The sequence below is a fragment of the Enhydra lutris genome, unplaced genomic scaffold (assembly GCF_002288905.1).
Source record: "Enhydra lutris kenyoni isolate GAN:26980312 unplaced genomic scaffold, ASM228890v2 scaffoldscaffold63, whole genome shotgun sequence".
Lineage (NCBI taxonomy): Eukaryota > Metazoa > Chordata > Mammalia > Carnivora > Mustelidae > Enhydra > Enhydra lutris.
This window is the reverse complement of record NW_019154147.1, coordinates 4,529,305-4,551,065: the sequence shown is the minus strand read 5'-3', so window position 1 is coordinate 4,551,065 and position 21,761 is coordinate 4,529,305. Positions and strand designations below refer to the sequence as shown.

Genomic DNA, 21,761 nt, shown 5'->3' with positions numbered 1-21,761 from the left:
TAGGCCTTTTATTTCCTGTTAAGCTCGGAAACACCACCACCAGCCCCTCCTGGTGCAGCTGGCAATGCACACTGTCAGTGTTTGTAGCACCCTTGTTGTTCCCAAAGTGGGTTTTTCCGACAATAATTGGAACTGGGAGATGGCCCGGGCCTGCGCCCAGTTCTCCATCTGTCCCAGAACTCAGGAAACTGCACTGTTTACATTGAGACAAGGATGAAGCAAAAGAACTGCAGTAAATGCTGGGACAGAATCCCAAAGATTTAACCCAGTCCTCAGGGTCTCTGTGAGGTGTGGTCCACGCACCTTCACCTGCCAGCAGAAGCAGCATGTCAGCCGTGGTGGACCCACAAAACTTGGTCCCAAGGCCCTTTGTGATCATACACAGCACAGTCACCCGCCAAAGGCAGGCCTGGGAATCCCGCGATGTTGGTGGGATTATATCAGGTCCCTGTTACCTAGGATGGACGTACAGAACAGACCTCACGGTTTTGGTTCTAATCCTCTGGAGAATGTCCCAGAAGCAGGAAGAAGGGAGGGAGATTGGCACATTCTGCTGCCTTCTGTTTCCAGGTTCAGGAGCTTTGGTGTGCAGAATGTGCTTCGTGCTTGTCCCATCTTTGCCCAGCTTCCGTCCCCTGCCAGGAGCCCCCAGCAGATGCCCTGAAATCAGAGAGACGAGGTGTGGCCTGTGCTGTATGCGGAGTGGTGCTAATGACAACTTTGTTTTGTAACCCCTAGGTCCCCAAAATGGCCTAGTAATAAAGGCACCTTCTGGCGCTCAGGAGCACCTTTTCCCGTGGGTGCCTGCCCGGGCCAGTGGCATCGTGTTGAGCCGAAGGAACTTGTCTACTGCGTTCCTGAAAACCTCTTTCTCTCCTAATTCATGAGCCAGCAGGATGCGGTCGCTGCGCTTTCAGAACGCCTTCTCATAGCTGCGTACAAAGGCCAAGCAGAGAATGTGGTTCAGCTCATCAACAAGGGCGCCAAGGTAGCAGTTACCAAGGTAACAAGAAGGGGGGGAAAAACGCTTTAACCATTCCCTGGGAAAAAGCTTACCTCTTAATAACCATTGTCTGTACAACTGTTCGGTTTGGCTTGAAGCTTTCATAGAACTGGCTTTTTGTTTTTTCTAGTGATGGCAATTTGGAGAGAAGGAAGGGGGATTAAAATGCTTTCAATGCTATCTTTCAAATGGAGTGGCTTGTAATTAGCATTTAACAGTCTTTAAAATCACAGGGTAGCTTTTTCTCATCTACTTCTTTGGCTAAATGGACAAGAGATCTCTCTGGAGAAATTGGGGCACAAAAACTTATTGGGGAGAATGTTTGTACAATAATCACATTAGACCAGCTTGTGGATAGGGTAGCCCATCTCCTGTTCAAAGCCTCACTGGCCCCGTCTGTACAGTGACAAGCTTGGACCAGATGATGGCCACCATCTCTTTGGGCTTTCATTTCATATGGGTCAGTAAAAATGTCTGGTAAGCTTTAGAGGACATTGCTTACCCCTCACCAATAGATAATATGTGGGAAATGAGAGCACATACTGGCCAAGGGGCGGTTTTGTAGCAAAACAAAGGTCAGGCTGCAGAGTTAAGTGACAAGTTAGAATACAAAGAGAAGATAATGCTGGTGGAAAATGCCTATTGAGCACTTGGTATTGCTCTAAGGACTTTACAGTCCTCTAGACGAGGTTCTTTTTTTTCATCCCCACTATAGAGATGAGGAAACTGAGGCACAGAATCATAAAAGTCACTTACTCAGGGTCCTTCAGCTGTTGAATTGCAGAATTGCTACTTGTATCTGCAGAGTCTGGCCCCAAACCAACCTTCCAGGATCCCTCAGATGGGGCTGTGGTGAGAAGCAAAGTTTCGTTTTCAAATGATAGTGGCTGACCACTGGTGGCAAAGGTTGGCCGGCATACACTTTTAGTTACTCCTCTGCAGTCTCTATATTTCATGATTCTGACGTGTGCTATTTTGACACCACCAAGCAGTTACCTCAACCCTGACACTCTCTACCTGGAGATGACCACAGGTCTCACAGTTTAAGGTCTCAGTCCCATAAGAGTGCCTCCCCCCACCCCAGCGCCCCTTCAGATGCAGTCGCCAAGTATAGGTTGTCATCTGTGCTTCTAACCAACTGGTTATAAAACAAGGGTTCCTACCACCCCCTCCTTGGGTTCAATTAATTTGCTAGAGCTGGTCACAGAACTCAGGAAGACATTTTGCTTACTAGATTAGCAGTTCAGTATGAAAGGATATAACTGAGGATAAGCCAGCTAGAAGAGAGACGTAGGGCAAGGTATGAGGAAAGGAGCACGGAGCTTCCGTGCTCTCTGAGTGCACCGCCCTCCCAGCACCTCATGTCTTCACCAACCCAGAAGATTGCTGAATTCTCTTGGATTTTCATGGAGGCTTCATTGGTGATTGCTGATTGACATTCAACCTCTAGCCTCACCGCTCTCCCTGGAGGTCAGGGGATGGGACAGAGAGTTTAGCCCTCTAATCAAGGTTGGTTCCCCAGGCAACCAGCCGCCATCCTTAGGGGCTTTCCAAAAGTTACCTCATTAACAAAAACTCAGGTGTGGTTGAAAGGGGCTTATTATGAAGAACACTCTTTCACTTTTTTGGCTCTGGAGCTATTTCAGGAACTAAGGACAAATGACCAACTACTGTAACAAAAGATGCTCCCATTGCTCTTATCACTTAGGAAATTCCAAGGATTTGGGGAAGCTGTGATCCAGGAATGGGTACTAAAACCAAATATATATTTATTATAAAGATATTCTTTGCTCATGGATTGGAAGAAAAAATACTGCTAAAATGTCCATACTATCCAAAGCAATGTACACATTCAATACAATATACCAACAACATCTTTCATAGAACCAGAACAGATAACAGAACAGATAATTTAAAATTTGTATGGATTCACAAAAGATCCCAAATAGCAAAAGCAATCTTGGAAAGGAAAAGCAAAGCTGGAGGCAATGAGAATTCTGGGCTTCAAGTTATATTACAAAGCTGCAGTAATCAAGATAGTATGGTACTAGCACAAAAATAGACACATGGGGTGCCTAGGTGACGTACTTAGTTAAGCATCAGACTCTTGGTTTCAGCTCCGGTCATGATCTCAGGGTCATGAGATCGAGCCCTGGATCAGGCTCCACGCTCAGCAGGGAGTCTGCTTGAAGTTTGCTCTCTGCCTTGCCCTCTGCTTCTCCCCATCCCCCTACACTGCCCCTCCCCCACCGCTCTGAAGTAAATAAATATGTAAGTCTTAAAAAAAGTGGACATCGAAATCAATGGACCAGAAAAGAAATGCAGAAATAAATCCACAATTATATGCTCAATTAGTCATCAATGAAGGAGGCAAGAATGTACAATGGGAAAAAGACAATCTCTTCAACAAATGGTGTTGGGAAAACTGGGCAGCTACATTCAGAAGAGTGAAACTGGACCACTTTCTTACACCACATACAAAGATAAATTCAGAATGGATTAAAGGTCTAAATGTGAGACCTGAAACCATAAAAAACCTAAAAAAGTACAGACAGTAACTTCTTTGACATTAGGCTTTAGCAACTTCTTTCTAGATATATCTCCTGAGGCAAGGAAAACAAAAGCAAAAATAAATTGTTGGGACTATATCAAAATAAAAAGCTCTGCTCAGCAAAGCAAGCAATCAACAGAACTAAAATACAACCAATGGAATGCAAGAAGATATTTGCCAGTGACATATTTAATAAAGGGTTAGTATCCAAAATATATAAAGAACTTACAAAACTCAACAGGCAAAAAACAAATAATCAAATTTTAAAATGGTTAGGAAACTTGAATAGACATTTCTCCAAAGAAGACATACAGTTGGCCAACAAACACATGAAAAGATGCTCATCATCACTTATCATGACAGAAATGCAAATCAAAACCGCAATGTGATAGCACCTCACGCCTGCTGGAATGGCTAAAATCAACAACACAAGAAACAGTAAGTATTGGTGAGGTTGTGGAGAAAAAGGAACCCTCTTGTACTGTTGGGAGGAAGGCACACTGGTGCAGCCCCTGCGGGAGACAGAATGGAGATTCCTCAAAAAGTTAAAAATAGAACTACCTTATGATCCAGCAATTGCACTATTGGGTATTTACCCAAAGAATATAAGAAACACTAATTCAGAGGGATTCATGCACCCCTATGTTTATAGCAGCATTATTCACAGTAGCCAAGATATGGAAGCAGACCAAGTATCCACTGATAGATGAATGGATAATGAAGATGTACACACATATATATAACAGAATATTATTCAGCCTTATAAGAGAAGATTACATATATTTGTGTGTGAATGGATGGATAGATAGGTAGGTAGGTAGATACATAGATAGATTACCAGAGGGGAGATGGGAGGGGGAAAGGGAGAAATAGGTGATGGGAATTAGGGAGTGCATTTGTCGGTTGAGGTATGGAAGTGCTGAATCACTATATCATACATCTGAAACTAATGGAACACTGCATATTAACTAGTGAATTAAAATAAAAACTTTAAAAAACAGTAGGTATTACTTTAATTTTTATGTTGTACCTACATCTCGATTGAAGTGTCAAATACTTTTACTATGTTTCTATTCCATTTCTGAGTCTCCATAGCCAACTACTTTCAAGTCTTTTGGGTATTTTCTTTTAGTGTTTACATTCCTAAATGATATCCTGATATTGCCCAATCATGATTTTTCCATTTTAGGCATTATCTGTTCCTGTAATGATATGAAAACTGATGATCTAAGATTTAACTTTCTTTCTCTTCCCTGCTCTCACATGTGCCTGTCTGCCTTCTCAAATATAGTTTTGTCATTACTTAGGTGACATCAGCATTTGATATTTACATTAAGTTAACCAGTTTATTTATTTGCTTATACTAATGATTTATTATTTATTTGAGAGAGAGCAGGGGGAGGGTCAGAGAAAGAGAGAGAGAGGGAGAGAATCTCAAAACAGACTCCCTGCTGAGCACAGAGCCTGAAGTGGGGCTGGATCCCTGAGATCCAGCCCTGAGATCATGATCTGAGTTGAAATCAAGAATCGGACATTCTTGGGGTATCTGGATGGCTCAGTCGGTTAAGCTTCTTGCTTCGGCTCAGTCATGAACCCAGGGTCCCGGGATTGAGTCCCACATCGGGCTACCTGCTCAGAAGAGAGCCTGTTTCTCTCTTGTGATCCACCACCTGCTTGTGTTCTCTCTGTCAATAAATAAATAAAATCTAAAAAAAAAAAAAAAAAAAAAAAGAATCAGATGTTCAACTGACTAAGCCACCCAGGCGCCCCTTAACCAATTTATAGCTGAACCATGTAGAGTATACTATCATTATGTTTCCTTTCTTTTTCTTTGTAATAATTCCTTTACTCTGATGTTAATAATTGTCCTGTATTTGTTTCCTTGATTTTGTGTGTACATATCCCAAATTGTCCTAAAACTCAGTTGCTGATCTGCTCTCTGGGTGTTCTGATGTGTTAGGTAGTCTTTCCGCTGAGTCTCTTTGGAGAGATGTTCTCTGGAGCCCCCTCCCCTATTTCAGTCCAGACTGGTGGTCCTTAGGGCCTTCTGACAAGTGTCACTCTTCACTATTATCCTAGGGATTTCACTTATCACTTTCATATATGTTGATCTCCTCATGTTTTTTCTTTCTTGGTTTACTTCCTTGGTTTGATGTGATATACCCTCTAGTATAGCACTATCCAACAGAACTTTCTGTGATGGTGAAATGTTCTGTATCTGTGCTATCTATTAGGGTAGCAACACATGGTTATGGAGTACCTAGAATGTGGCTTGTGGCTGAATTTCAAATTTAATTTTAATTAACTAAAATTAAAATGCCACATGTGGCTTTTGGCTACTGTATTGAATAGCACAGCTGTGATGTCTTCCTGAGAATGAGTGCATGGGAGAGATTGATCAACTTTAGACATAATCTATTGCCCCTTTCTCTTCCATATTCTCTCAATCTAGTTATATTACAGTCTTGATCAGATTCATAATTACTGTGATTATGTAATTGCTGTTCATTGGTGAGCCAAGAATTGTACTATAATTAATTACAATTCCATTTTTATATAACTTGCTGTTTTTCCTGGACTTCATAATTGCCTTGATTTTTTTATTTGTTTAGTTTTATTCAAATGTATAATTAAGAGTGCCCGCTACCATCCAACAACTCTGTAAAGCAGTTCTTAGTACAATTTTCCATAATTAATCCTATCATGTATTTGTCAGTTTTATTTCCCTTGAGATGTCCCTTCTGGAACCATCCATCTTTCCATTCCAGTTTGATCTGTGCTCTAGTTCTGCCTGAACAGAGTCATCCTGAGAATTCCTTTCACCTCTCCCCTGTGCTAGATCCCATTTGCTGGAACCATGTCACCCTTACCTCGGTGGGGCTTGTGACTGGTAACTTCCAAAGAAAGGGAACATGAAGATAAATGTTTTGAGAGTCTGCATGTCTGAAAAAATTATCTTTATTCTAACCTGTCACTCAAGTGACAACGTGGTATTCTAACCTGTCACTTAAGTGACAACTTGGTATGAAACCTGAGAATGATTTTGCCTCAGAAATTTGAAGGCAGTATTTTATTGTCTTGAGCTTATGGTAGTTGCTGTTGGGAAACTCAGTTTGTAGATTCTTCCCTGCAAGACCTCCCGAAAAGCATTATGTGCCCACTCTGCCCCTATAAGGCCTGCTCATTCGGAACCTGGATCAGTCAGTTGCTCTCAAAGAGGTATCCTGCATGGAACTCTCTCTCCTCTCAACTGGTGAAATGCTGCCCATTCACTCTGTTTCTCTAATAAACTGGATACTGCTCTACTGGGTACTCAGAACTCCCCCCGGACTATCATTCTGACTTGGGTCTGAGTTAATCTCCCACATCTCTTTGTGCTTGGCCCAGAAGAAGAGCAATGGATTTGGAATCCAAAGACTTTGGTACGGGTACCAGCTCCACTGCTTATTACCTACTTGTTAATGTGGCCAGGGTTTCTTGACTCCCACATCATTGACATTTTGGGTCACCCAGTTCTTCTTGTGGGAATTGGTCCTATGCATGGTAGAATGTTGAGCAGCATCTCTGGCATCTACCCCTTAGATGCCAATAGGACCCCCTTCTCCCTAGTTGTAACAACCAGGAATGTCTCCAGAAATTGCTAAGTGTCTCCTGGGAGGCAAAATCACCACTGGCTGAGAGTCAGTGACACAGGCAAATTTCTTCACTTCATGACTTTCAAATTGTTAACCAAACTTTTTGAAAAAACATTTTATTCTGGGGCGACTGGGTGGCCGTGGGTTAAGCCTCTGCCTTCGGCTCGGGTCATGGTCTCAGGGTCCTGGGATCGAGCTCCGCATTGGCCTCTATGCTTAGCAGGGAGCCTGCTTCCCCTCCCCCTCTGCCTGCTTCTCTGCCTACTTGTGATCTCTCTCTCTCTCTCTCTCTCTATGTCAAATAAATAAATAGATAGATTTTATTTGTTTTAAGATTTATTTGTTTTAGAGAGAGAGAGAGAGAACGTGCTCATGGGTGGGAGAGAGAAACTTAAATGGACTCTGAGCTACCCAGACACCCCTTAATATTTTATTTTTAAATAATCTCTACACCCCACGTGGGGCGCAAATGTACAGTCCCAAGATCAAGAGTCACGTGCCCTACCAGCTGAGCCAGCCAGGTGCCTCAGACTCCTCCCCAAACTTCAAGCCTTTCCATAAGGACTAAGTGTGAGAATGTGAGTCGCCACCCTTATGCAATCTAAGTGGGCGCAACATATGCAGCGCCCAGTACAGGATTCACACAGTAAGGCCCGCGTTGAAGGAAGGGAATAGTGTTGTTGAGTGTAAACTGCTTGCGCTTCAATAGTGCAAGCTTCTCCTGCAAGAACCCATCTTACAGGAGCTCTTCAGTGATTAACTGGTGGGAACCTCACCACACCTTCATTATCCTCATTACACAGATGGGGAAAGTGAGGTAAGACGAGGTTAGGTAACTAACCCATCCAAAATTTCACTTAGAAAGTGTCAGAACTGGGACTCAAACCCTGGCCATTTTGTTCCAGCGTCCTTGCTCTAAGCCGGCATGTTTCAACCATGTGGCTTATAACTTTGGATTGTGGACTTCCTATGGGCTACTTCTTGTTAGAATATCTTCTTTGTCACCTTGCACATGGTAGATGTAATCTGCCAATGTTTTCTTGCCTGGAACCTCAGCTGCACAGGTATTTTAACAAAGCAGTATCCCAGTAATGGTATTGTACATGGGTGCAACCTGTTACACCTTGCAAATTATTTTCACATTCGTGTTGCTCAGCCCTAGTACCCCGTGACATATACATAGACAGATTTTTCTTTTAGAGTTGTGAGGAAGTGGGAGGACCCCAAAGGGGAGTGACTGGTACAAGCTAGAAAGTGCCAGAGCTGAGACCAGAACCAGGACCCACTGGCTCCCATGTAAATGTCCTTTCTGTTACACCAGGGCTCTGACAAGGGCAGTATCTTCTGTTCTCATGGAGATTTTGCTTGGTAGCTAATAGTGTGTGGTTGTAATACCTTATCCACCAAGTAGGGGTGGAGTTGTGCACAGGACAAGTCCTCAGAGTTAATGGAGTTGGGAGTTTGGAATTGGGTAAAAACTACATGTAAAAATTTATAAGTCATGTTTTAAGAGGCTCACTGAGAACTCTGATTAGCTGTTTGCACAATTTTCATATTAAGACCCATTATTTTCTGTGTTGTGTTGACCAACACATTTTCAGTTAGAACAGGAAACCTGACAAGGACAGTGGTTATCCTGAGTCACAAACATCCTGGAGTAAATTGGCTTTTAGACATGGAAGCTCAGGATCTCCCAGTAATTTGGCTCTTGACCCCTCCCTTCTGTGGCACTCTCTCACCTAACCCCAACCCTAACCCTAACCCTAACCCTAACCCTAGGTTTATCTAGGGTTATCTGTTATCTCACCCATCCAGCAAGTATTAATTGAGTGCCTACTTTATACCAGTGAACAAGAATGGGGGAAAAGACCTGTTTTGGGGAACCCAGCTAGAATTTGCGTGATGCCCTCCCCCCACCGCCAGTGCAGCTCCCCTGGCTCCCTGATGCTCTGCCTCCTGGTTTCTTCTCTGACACTGCCTCCTCCAACTCCTTTTGCTGTTTCTACCTCCAAAGCCGGCTTTCCTTGGGGCTCTCAGCCCTCATCTGTTGTCACTCTGCACACCCACCTTGACTCACCAGCTCTGGCCGGGCACCTGTTCCTCTCTATCTCCTGATCCACCCATTGGGCTGCCCTCATGGGCATCTTTATCTGAATGATGCATGGGTTCTTCACAACTACTTCAGATCTGAATACACAGCAGTGACCCTGTGCCCTTCCCCAAACCTAGTCCTTCTCCCATGGTCCCTTTGTTGATGGAGAGCACCCGTTGGCTCAGTCCTCAAGCAGAAGCCCAGGCCATCCTCCCTTCTTTTCACTCCTTCACATCCCTCCCCTTTTACAAGTTCCTGGTGGCCCAGCACAGCCCCTTCTGCCTCCTAATTTTCTCTCTCCTCTGTCTTTTCAAGTCGTTCCACCATTGGATAATGCCTGAGATATTTGGTACTAAAACAGAAAGCGGGATTTTTTTTTTTTCTTTTCAAGAAAGCCTTGGTTTTATGTGAACATATTCTCTCCACAGTCATCTCACATTTTGGTTAAAAATCTTTCCATACAACTTAGTTTCGTTATTTCAATACCAGTAATTATTTTGCCGTTGGATAAACGCTGTGCATCTCGTCGCCAAGCACTGATCATGTAGCAAGGGTGGTGAGCCTCTAGCAATCCGCACGTGAAGGGTCTTTCTGCAGAGCTTCCAGGAAGCTGGTCCTGGGATGTTTCACTGTAGCTTTTGTTTCCTCCCAAAGCAACGGACAGCGGTTACTTGATACAAATGTAGTTAGGAAGAAAAATGGTTCTATTCATAGAAGTAATGTTTGCCACATATCCACTTGACACCCGCCACTACCCCTGAGTGGTGACACAGGGATTTAGACACTTAGGAGTACAGACCATGGCCTCAAGGAGTTTGTTCAGAGAGCGCGCCCCCAGGGTTTACTGCAGAGGGAACATCTGAAAACTGAGGGAGGAGGTGGCCACGTGGCAGTGCTTCATGGAGGTACGGAAGGAGGGGCCGGAAGGAAGGAAAAAGAGAGAACTTAAGGTCTTATGGAAATGTCTATGTAAATTTGCATATTTGCATATATACTATGCACAAAGAAATTGAGAGAGTTAGAACTTATATTGACCAGTTACATCCACTGATAAATGAAGAAGCCAGGTAACAAGTGATGGGTACAGTATGATGTCATTTGGTTAAAAAACAAATCCAGTTCTCTTTGCAAACATGCTTGTATTTGCTTGAGCAGGGAGAAACGTGTGGAACCCAAGGGACTGCTAATGTTGGTTACTTGGTGTGGAAGATGATTAGTTTTGTTTTACAGATTTTTCCATTGTATCGTTCCTTTTTTATTTATTGATTTTTTTTTTTTAATGCGGGACAGGAACCCACAACCTTGAGATCAAGCCCCGAGCTGAGGTCAAGAGTCGGATGCTTAACCAACTGAGCCACCCAGGCGCTCCCTGTTCCACTTATTAAAATAAGCGTATGCCACCTTAGTAATTCGTCAAACATAAAATCAAGTTGATTGAAGTTGTGTTCAAGTACTCGTAGAAGCACTGGACCGGTACTCTGCATATACTATCTCAATGAAAATCTCCCAGTGGTTCTGAGAAGCCTTTGCTGTTGTCTCTGCCATGCTATTAAGGAAAGGAACTTGCTGAACATGAAGTAACATGGTCAAGGCCAATTAAGCAGACCTGGGAGGGAACCTGAGGCCCATACCTAGAGCAAAGCCTGCCCCTTTTTCCAGTGCCTAAACTGTCCCTGCTCCTTCCAGCATGAGCCCCAGCCATTCCTTCCAGGTTTTTCCTCCCCATCGGTGCACAGAGAGAACAAGGCTGTCTTGTGGAAGGGGTTAGGCCAAAGGGGCTTTTCCACCACCAACTCTCTCCTGCAACCCCTTCTCCATGCCACATGCACACCATTCCCAGAGTTTTGTATCCACTTTGAAATTCCCTACCAAGGCTGTGTAGTGTAGAGTGAAGGTGTGAGCATGGATGTGGGAACCGGACAGCCTTGGGTTCAGATGCCAGCACACTTACCACCTCTGTGATCCTGGGGAGCTTACCTCTGAAATGAGTAAGAAATAACAGTAGCTACTTCATTAGATTGTTTAGGCAACTAAATCAATATATGCGAAGTACTTAGAACCGTGCTTAGTGTTGGATGTGGTAGCCATCAGGAGGAGACACAGCCGATGCCACAGTGGCACCTCCTGCTCTGAAGATCAGGGTCTGAGTAGCAGGCAGCGAGTCCTGAGCAGAGGACACAAGGTCACTAGTGTCCTTGTCTGAAAAATGAGGACAATCCCAACCTTGTGGGGTTGCTGTGAAGACTAAATGAGATGACAACTGTGGAGCACAATTTCCAGCCTTAGATAAATGACCATTATAGGCTTTCTCGGTAGAAGTTGAGAAGCTGAGGGCGCCTGGGTGGCTCAGTGGGTTAAGCTGCTGCCTTCAGCTCAGGTCATGATGTCAGGGTCCTGGGATTGAGTCCCGCATCGGGCTCCCTGCTCAGCAGGGAGCCTGCTTCCCTCTCTCTCTCTCTCTGCCTGCCTCTCTGTCTACCTGTGATCTCTCTCTGTCAAATAAATAAATAAAATCTAAAAAAAAAAAAAAAAGAAGTTGAGAAGCTGAGTCCAAAATTTATATGAAAATGCAAAGGCCCTAGACTAGCCAAAGCAGTTTTGACGAACAATTGGAAGGCTTTTACTATTTGAGTTCCAGGTTTGCTGTACAACTACAATAATCAAGGCAGACAAGATGAAGAAAACGGAATAGGGTATCCTCAAATAGATCTACGCACATGTGGTCAATTGATAGTTAATTTTATGTTGTAATTTGGCTAAGCCATGTTATCCAGATATTTGGCTAAACATTATTCTAGATGTTTCTGTGAAGATATTTCTTAGCTGAGGTTAACACTTAAATCAGTAGACTTTGAGTTAGGCAGATTATGCTCCAAAATGTGGGTGGGCCTTATCCAATCAGTTAGGGGTCTGAAGACAAAAAGATTCCTGTGAGGAAGAAAGAGTTCTGCCTCCAGACTGCCTTGGGGCTTGGGGTGAGGCAGCAGTTCTTGCAGAGGTCTGCAGCCTGCTAGCTTACCCTGCAGAGTTTGGATTTGCCAAGCTTCCATCATTGGCAGGAGTTAAAGCTCCTTCAAGTAAACCTCACTGCTACCCTTGAACTGACAGACGCATTGGGGAATGCTATTCAGCAATAAAAAGGGATAGAGGAAACAATATAAACAAGTGTTAAAAGCATTATGAATTTGAAACCACAAAGGCCACACCCTATATGATTCCATTCGTGTGATATTCTAGAAGAGTCAAAACTATTAGAATGGAAAACAGGGGTCCAGGACGCTGGAAGGGACTGACTGAAAAGAAGTTGGAAGGAACTGAGGGGTTGGGAACAATGAAAATCTTCTATATCTTGTGTGTAGTGGTGGTCACATGATTATGTACATTTACATACATCTGACTGAATAATTTGAAAAGGTGAGTTTTACCGAATGCAAATTATACCTCCAGAAACTTGATCTTTTTTTCCTACTAGCAAAACTAGGTTTATTCAGGAGTAGCAGATAATTACAATTCAGGACATGCGAGCTCTGGCAAAACCACAGGCAAGTCCCGAGAAACTTGATTTTGTAAAATAGCTGTTCTAAATATCATAATTGCTACAGATAAGGAAGCAGACTTAAGGGGGTTCAATAACTTTGTTGCATCACTTTGAAGTGTGGGTCCTGGGGGCTTTCCTATCTTGTGCCCCATACTAGTCAGTGACTATGCTCCAATTAATATAAACTCTGTAAACTTGTAAAAGAGAAATGCATAGGGTTTGATTGTAGTAAAGTAACTTTCCCAAGCAGGACACTTGGTAGTTTTTGTAGAAAGGAAGAGCGTGTGGATCTGGTAGATATTTTCTGGCAGCCATTCCAAGGAGAAGGCTGGAGGTCAGTGATGTGCATTCATGACTAGGAAGAGGGCAGCTGTGGGCTCTGCAAGCATTATCCCTCCTGCTGCTACTGCCTGACTTCGTGCTCTTGAACCCGTTTCCTATTGGGCAAACCCCCCAGGAGGGGTCTGTGAGGCTGGCTTTCCTGGGCAGGGGGAAGCTGTAGAAATGGAGGATCTATTTTGTTGTTGTCCGTTTGCTTTGTGTTTGATTCCATGGGTGTGCTTCCTTGTTGTTGTTTTTTAAGTATGGATCTATTTCTGGATGCTTTATTTTACTTTATTTTTAATTTAAGTCAGTTTATTAATATACAGTGTACTATTTGTTTCAGGGGTAGAGGCCAGTGATTCATCAGTCTTCTACAACACCCAGTGCTCATTACATCATGTGCCCTCCTTAATGTCCATTGCCCAGTTACCCCATCCCCCCACCCCCACCCCTCCAGCAACCCTCAGCCTATGATTAAGAGTCTCTCGTGGTTTGTCTGGGTGTGTGTTTAATATTCAGACTTACTGGAATGGTGTGGGTCTGAACTTGTGTTTGCCAGCCTGCGGGTTTGTAGCTGTCAGTCGCCAGAGGTGGGTGGTGGGAGAAATACAGGCTTACAACACTTTTGCTCAGGTGAAACGGTTCATTTGAGAGAGAACGTGTTGTGTATAGCACGCTTCTTCCAGAAGATTCCATATACTTGCTTAAGAAGATAAAAGTTGTTCAGTTTTTGAGTATGTGATCCGTTCACATAGTTCTAATATAGAAGATACAGAAGTTGGCAAGTCTCCCTCTCGTGCTGCCTCCCAACCACTCCGTGTTTCCCCCCAGGTAGACAGCCTGTGTTACCTGTTCCTTGTGTTTTCCTATTATATTTAATGCTTATATGTGCAAATAGATGTCTCTCTGTGTGTTTCCCTCCTTTTATACAAATTGTAGGATACTATATATAGCCTTCTTCACTATGCTTTATTCAGTGGACCATGATTGGCTTAACCTATCCCCTATTGATGGGCATTTAGATTCTATTAATCTTCTCTTATAAACTATGCTTCACTGACTAACCTTGTCCTAAGGTCTTATTCTACAGTGTGATTATATCTGTGGAACAGACTTCTCTAACTGGCACTGCTGGGTCAGGGGGTGTGTGCCCAAGGAATTGTGACAGCTTGAGTGGGATTGCTGTGCCCCGAGATTGTGCCAGTGAACTCTCCACCAGCACGGAGAGGCTGGGAGGTCTGACCTTGACCTGCCCCACTACCAGTGGCTCACTGACCTCTTCCTTCTTGATAGCTGTGTCTTCCCTCTTTTCCTAGCCCTTCGTCTTCTGAATTTATCCTGCCTTTCTAGTTGCCCTCAAGGAGCTCTCTGCTGTGGGTTATTTGGCTTCCCTTTTGGCCTTTGTTCCTCTCTGCTTCAGCATGGGTTTCATAGAATTTTCTTTTTCACCTGCTCTGAGCTGAGTTGAGGGCCCTTCCTTTACTGGGAATCAGGGAGAAAAGCATGCAAGTGGCTGATGGGAGGGGAGCAGGGGGGGGTCTCCACACCCCTTACCATCCACTCAGCTCAGAAACAGGGTTCCCTCCCAAGGCTGCCTGGGATTTTTCACCTCACACCCAGTAGCCCAGTGTGTTCTCATCTCCCAAAAGAGGGCTAGAGTGTGCGCAGGGCTGAGGCAGACCCTTATCTTGCTTTGGGCGCTTAGATATACACACTCCACGTGGGGGTGGGCGACAAGGGCATACAGTTACATGCCAGGTCAGACGGAAAGTCTGCTTTGTGTTCTGTGGTAGCTAGAAGCATCATCTTATGAGAAGCAAACCTCAACCGGGAGAACTTAGGTCTTTGTAGTTTATCATCAGAAAGTGTCAGGGAAACTTGACATATGGTGGTAATTCTGAGCAACAGTTATAAAACAAACATATATAAAGATTTTATGTAATCAGGTCATTAGGGAACCAGTGCGATGTTGCAACTGGTTCAAAGAAGAATTCAAAGAACTACCATTGTGTAGGCAATCAGGAAAGTGGAAATAAATTTGCTTATTAGATATAGAACTGGCTAGTATCTACGGGATCTCTGCTAGACACAATTTATTGGCATCACACTCTGCATCCTACAACTGAGAGCTGTAAAAAAAGACAAGATCACGGGGAGATAACCTGGAATTGCGCTGTGCATGAGACAGGACACGGAGTCCCCCTCTCCCCCCACCCATTGTTATTTTATTTTTAAATTTCTCTTGTTTTTATTATTTTTTTAAATTATGACAAAAGATGTATGACCTGACATTTAGCATCTGAACCATATCCCAGTGTACAGTTCAGTGGCATTAAATACATTCAGTTTTGTGCAACCATAAGCACCATCCATCTCCAAAACCTCTTTCATCTTCCCAAACTGAACCTCTGTGCCCATTAAACGTACCTCCCCATTCCCCTACCCCTGGTCCCTGACAACCACCAATCCACTTTCTGTCTCTATTAATTTGTCACCCATTTAAAAATCTTACCCCATTTTTCCTTACCAGGAGTGGAGGCAGTGACTCACATTTACCATCTCTATGACTTTGGCCAAGTTATCAGCCACCTTGAGCCTTGGTTTCCTTTCTGCAAAATCAGCATAACAACACCTCCCTCAGGGATATGTTGTGAGGATTAAATGAGGTAGTCCTTGCAGAGTGCTTGGTGTAAGAAGGGTATACAAAGATAGTGAATGGTAGCTATTGTCATCATAGTGTTTTCTCACTTGGGCACATGGTCCTCCGAAGCACAGAAGTTCCTTCCAGTCTGTGGTTCTCAGTTATCGACTGCATGTGTGATCACCGGGAGAGCCTTTGAAAATACTGATGCCCAGGTCCCACGCTCAGAGGTTTTGATTTAACTGATGTGGCTGTGGGTTGGGCTTGGCGGGTTTTCAAAGCTCTAATGAGCAGCCAGGTGGAGAACCACTCACTGCTCCAGGTGTTTCTCCCTGAGGTCCCAGAGCCTTGCATGTGGGGTAGAATGACACTCTCTGTTGAGCACTGGGCCAAGGCAGTGAGTGGTTAGACACCTGGAAGTCCTGGTACTCTTTGCAGAACACTATGAAATATCAATCATCTGAATGCCATAATTCAAACTAGAAACACATTTACGAGCAGAAAATAAATGTCTCAGACGTGGGAAATAAATTATATGGCTTGCCTATGAGACAGTGCATGGCAATGTATTGGGTCAATTCTTAGAAAGTCTCAGGGTTAACTTATGACGAGGGATTAATTAGGCAGGGAGTTCTAGCAGCGGTACGGAGGCAGCCTCTGGAGATGCTCCTGCAGGAAGGAAAGGTGGACCTCTCCGACAGAGACAGTGTGTAAAGACTGGTGTAACAGGTCAGACAGGAGTCCCTGCAGGAGCCTGTGGGGAGATAGGCTGCAACTAAGGAGAACAAGCCCTTAGAACTTTATGGATGGACACTCAAACCTGACTCGAGTGTCCGAGGAGGGCCTGCTGAGGCTGCCATTGGAGCAGGAGCGCCAGGGCTGGCCCTGAGTCTCTTAGCTGCTCTCCTCCTCCTCCGCTGCCTCCACGGAAATCTCTGGAAAGGCTCAGAGCTTCTTCTCTTTCCCTCATGCCCGTGTTTACAGTGGTGTTCAGTGGGGTGGAGGCAGGCCAGGCCAGTGCGTTGGCCCGGAGGCCCCCGCCCCCCGCCCCCCTGACCCAGGCAGTCAGGCAGCAAGCTGTCTGCCGTTCCTCATGCCCGCGGTCTGCCCGTGAGGATTGCACTGTTGCCTCAGCAGTCGGCACTTAAAATTGAGGCCTCTAACTAGACAGCTGAGTATTTTATAACCCAGATTAATGTGCCCTAAAACACTTTTTAGTTAAAAAAAAAACAACCTAACAAACCCTGAAGTCGTATATTTAATAGCTCCTAACCACTCTAGAGGAGACGTTTCAAATATCCTGGCACACCTGGCTGTCAGTATTTTAAACCCTCCCTAAATGTCTGTATCTTTTCTGAATGAAACGCATTGGAGGATTAGCGGTTTCCAGGCCAGCAATCGGCCTGTTGCCAGGCTTCCGCAGTGTCATCAGCGCATCGTCGTTGAGGAGTTTCAAGAGGAAACCACAGGGGAAGGAGCTTTAGAAGCTGCTCAGATGCAGGGCAGGTGGTGTATTGGTAAACCCCTTGAGTCCCTCCTACCAGTTTTCCTCTTTCTCTTAAGCTATAATGACTCAGGTTTCAGAAAATCAAGTAGTCTAGAAACTTGTTCAGAGACTGACATTTTTTGGTCAGTCCTCTCAAGTATGTTTTCCTTGAGAATTGGCTGTTGTCTGTTTGGGTCTTTGTAAACCAGGATCTGGGGTAGGTGGGTGAGCTAGTAGCAACAGTGCCTGGTCCTCTTTTAGCCCGTGTTTCCATCGATTCAAGCAGGGTATAAGGAATTATATGCCATGAGCTGATGAAATTAATTTTAAGTATGCGAAGCTGGTTCAATACAGTCTTCCTGTGAACAGATGTCTTAGTCTGCTCAGGCTACTATACCGTCATAGTGTGGACTGGGCAGCTTAAACAGCAGACACATTTCTTGCAAATTCTGGAAGATGGCAAGTCCAAGATCAAGGTACTGGCAGATTCAGTTCCAGGTCAGAATCCTCTTCCTGGCTTGTAGACTGTCACCTTCTCACTGCATTCCCACATGACAGAGAGAGCGCTCTGGTTTTTCATCCTCATCTTTTCTTTTTTTTTTTTTTTAAGAGAGTGCACACAAGCAGGGCTGGGAGGGGAGAGGGGTCGGGGGAGGGGCAGAGAGAGAGGAAAGAGAGAATTTAAAGTCTCCACACCCAGAGCAGACCCTGATGCAGGGCTCGATCTCAAGACCCTGAGACCATGACCTGAGCCGAAAGCAGAGGCTTAACCCACTGAGCCACCCAGGCACCCAATTCCTATCTTGGGGTCGCCATTCTCATCCTCTCATCTCAGCCTATTTATTTCCCAGAGACCATGTCTCCAAATGCTATCACACCAAGAGTTAGAATTTCAACATATAAAGTTTGGGGGACACAAACATTTAGTCCATAACAATAAGCTAAACAAAAAAATTATGTAATCATTTCAACAGACGCAGAAAAGGCATTTGACAAAATCTGACTCCCATTCATGGTAAAAACAAAACAAAAACAAAACACTCAGCAAAATGGGAATTGAGGAGAACTTTCTCAACATGATAAAGAGCACCTATATAAAACCTACAGTTAACATCATACTTAATAGTGGGGCACTGAATTCCCCTTTAAGGAACAAGGGAAGGATGTCTGCTGTTACCACTCGTATTCAGTACCGTGTGCTAATTCTAACCACTGCAATAATGCAAGAAGAACGAAAAGGCATACAGACTGGAAAAGAAGAAATAACACTATCTTTGTATGCAGATGACATGATTGTCTACATGAAAAATACCAAGAAATTAACAAAAATCTAAAATTGGTAAGAGAATTTTGTAAACTTGCAGGATAGAAGATCAACACACAAAAATCAATTGCATGGCTATATACTAATTGTGAACATGTGGAAATGGAAATTAAAAACACAGTACCCTTTATAGTCACATTAAAGGGAATTAAATCCTTAGGTATGTATTTAACAAAACACATACAGGATCTGAAAAGTTACAAAAGGCTGGTGAAAGGAATCAAAGGAAACCTAAATAGAGATGCATACCAGCTTCACAGTTAGAAGACTCAACATAGTGAAGATAACAATCCTTTCTAATTTTATCTGTAGGTTAAATGTAGTTTCTTTTAAAATCCAGCAAAGTGATTTTTGCACATATAGACAGGCAAATTCTAAAATGTATGTGGAGAGGCATAGACCGTAGAATAGCTTTTAAAAAAGTATATTGAGAAGAATTAATCTATTTGATATTAGGGCTGAAAATGTAGGTATAATTATTGAGGGAATGTGGTATTGATGGAAGGATGGACACAGAGATCAATAGAACACAATTAAGAACCCGGAAATAGACCCACACAAATATGTTCAACTGATTTTTCACAAAGGAGCAAAAGGAATTCAGTAGAGGAACTCTCCATAAATGATGTTGGAGCAAGTGGACATCCGAAGTTTTAGAAAATGAACTGAATGCCATATGCAGAAATTAACCCGAAATGGATCATGACCTTAAATGTAAAATAATAAAGCTTTTAGGAAAAAATCAGAAGAGAAAATCTTTAGGATCTAGGGCCAGGCAAAGTGTTCTTAGACTTTACACTTTCATGATACATGAAAGGAAAACTTGATAAAGTGGATCTCATTAAATTTAAAAACTTCTGCTGTGTGAAGAACTCCATTAAGAAGACGAAAAGGCAACCAACAGTCTGGGAGAAAACATTTGCAAACCACATATTTGACAAGGACCTATATTTAGAATGTATAAAAAAACTATTACAATTCAACAGTAAAATAATGAACAATCCTATTAGAAAATGGGCAAAAGACCTGAAGAGACATTTCACTGAAGAGAATATACAGCTGACAAATAAGCAAATGAAAACACGTTAAATACTTCCTTGTCTGATTGCTGTGGCTAGGAGTTCCAGTATTATACTGAATAAAAGTGATGAGAGTGGACATTGTTTTCTTGTTCCTGAGCTTAGGGGAGAAGTTCTCAGTTTTTCACCATTGAGTATGATGTTAGGAGTGGGTTTGTCATGTATGGCCTTTATTATGTTGTGGTTTGTTTCCTCTAAGCCTACTTTGTTGAGAGTTTTTATCATGAATGGATGTTGTACTTTGTCAAATGCTTTTTCTGCACTATTGAAATGACCGTATAGTTTTTATTCTTTCTCTTGTTGATATCATGTATCTCATTAATTGATTTGTGAATACAGGTCAATTTTTAAAATAAGCAAAGCACTTGAATGGCTGTTTCTCCAAAGATCTATAAATGGTCAATAAGCACTTGATAAGATGTTTAATAGGGAAATGTCATTAGGGAAATATCCATAAAAATCATAATGTGATGCCTCACATTCATTAGAATTGCTATTATCAAACAAAGCAAACAGAAAATAAGTGTTTTAAGAACATGGAGAAATTAGAACACTTGCACATTGCTGGCAGAAATGTAAAATTGTATGGCTACTCTGGAAAATGGTACGGTGGTTCCTCAAAAAGTTAAACATAGGATTAGCATATAATTTGTCAATTCCACTTCTAGGTATACATGCAAAAGAAGTGAGGGCAAGGATTAGAAGAGATGTTTGTACACCCATGTTCATATGGCATTATTCGCAATAGCAAAAGTGGAAGCAACCCATATGTCCATCAACAGATTAAAAGACAAACAAGATGTTGTGTACTCATGAAATGGAATATTATTCAGCTTGAAAAAGGAATGAAATTCTGACACATGCTACAACATGGATGAACCTTGAAGACATACTAAGTGAAATAAGACTGATACAAAAGGACACCTTTTGTATGATTCCACTTGAAGTACTTAGAATAGACAAATTCATAGAGACAGAAAATAGAATAGAGGTTAGCAGGGGCTGAGAGGAGCTGTGGGGATGGAGAATTATTGTTTAATGGATATAGTTTGTTAGAATAATGAAAACATTTGGAATTTAGGTATTTATGTATTTTAATTTGTTAATTTATTAAAAAAATTTTAAGTAGGCTCCATGCCCAGTATGGAGCCCAGTGTGGGGCTTGAACTCATGATCCTGAGATCAAGACCTGAGCTGAGATCAAGAGTTAGATGCTTAACTGACTGAGCCACCCAGATACCCCCAAAACTTGGAATTTGATAGTGGTGATTGTTGTACAACATTGTGACTATATGTAATGAATCGTACACCTAAATGGTTAAAATAGTGAATTTTATGTTATGTTATGTATACTTTACCACAATAGAAAAAACAGTAAATTGACCCAAGAAGAAGCAAAAAACTTAAATAGTCTAATTACCATAGAAAAGATTAGAAACATAATTAAAGATGTAACTTTATTTTTTTTTTAAGATTTTTATTTATTTATTTGAGGGAGAGAGAGAGAGAGAAGATGAGAGAGAGAGAGAGCATGAGAGGAGAGAGGTCTGCGGGAGAAGCAGACTCCCTGCTGAGCAGAGAGCCTGATGTGGGGACTCGATCCCATGACACCAGGATCATGACCTGAGCCAAAGGCAGTTGCTTAATCAACCACACCACCCAGGCATCCTAAAGATGTAACTTTAAAAAGAACTAGAGCCGGGGGGGCCTGGGTGGTTCAGTGGGTTAAGCCTCTGCCTTCGGCTCAGGTCATGATCTCAGGGTCCTGGGATCGAGCCCCGCATTGGGCACTCTGCTCAGCAGGGAGCCTGCTTCCCCCTCTCTCTCTCTGCCTGTCTTCTGCCTAGTTGTGATTTCTCTGTCAAATAAATAAATAAAATCTTTAAAAAAAAAAAGTACTAGGGCCAAATGGTTAGCCCTGTTCTGTATTTTAACAACAACAAAAAATTAGCTCCATTGTTATTTAAACTATTGTAAAGCATAGAACAAAATGGAAAGCTAGATTTAGTCTGTGACACCAGCACAACCTGAATACAAAAACTAAGTAAATATGAATGAGAGAAAGAAAGATACAGTACAAGAAGTATA

At 42.9% G+C, this 21,761-nt stretch overlaps 1 protein-coding gene across 2 annotated transcripts in view; it reads left to right on the top strand.

The window, feature by feature from the left end:
* LOC111158811 (ankyrin repeat domain 6) overlaps positions 1–21,761 on the top strand; it is a 188,493-nt gene that overhangs the window by 121,596 nt on the left and 45,136 nt on the right. For both annotated transcript variants that reach the window (XM_022521080.1, XM_022521079.1), the window contains exon 2: positions 739–1,003. In XM_022521080.1, the coding sequence (XP_022376788.1) occupies positions 884–1,003 (120 nt within the window). In that variant the 5' untranslated portion in view covers positions 739–883. The remainder of the gene's footprint in view (positions 1–738; positions 1,004–21,761) is intronic.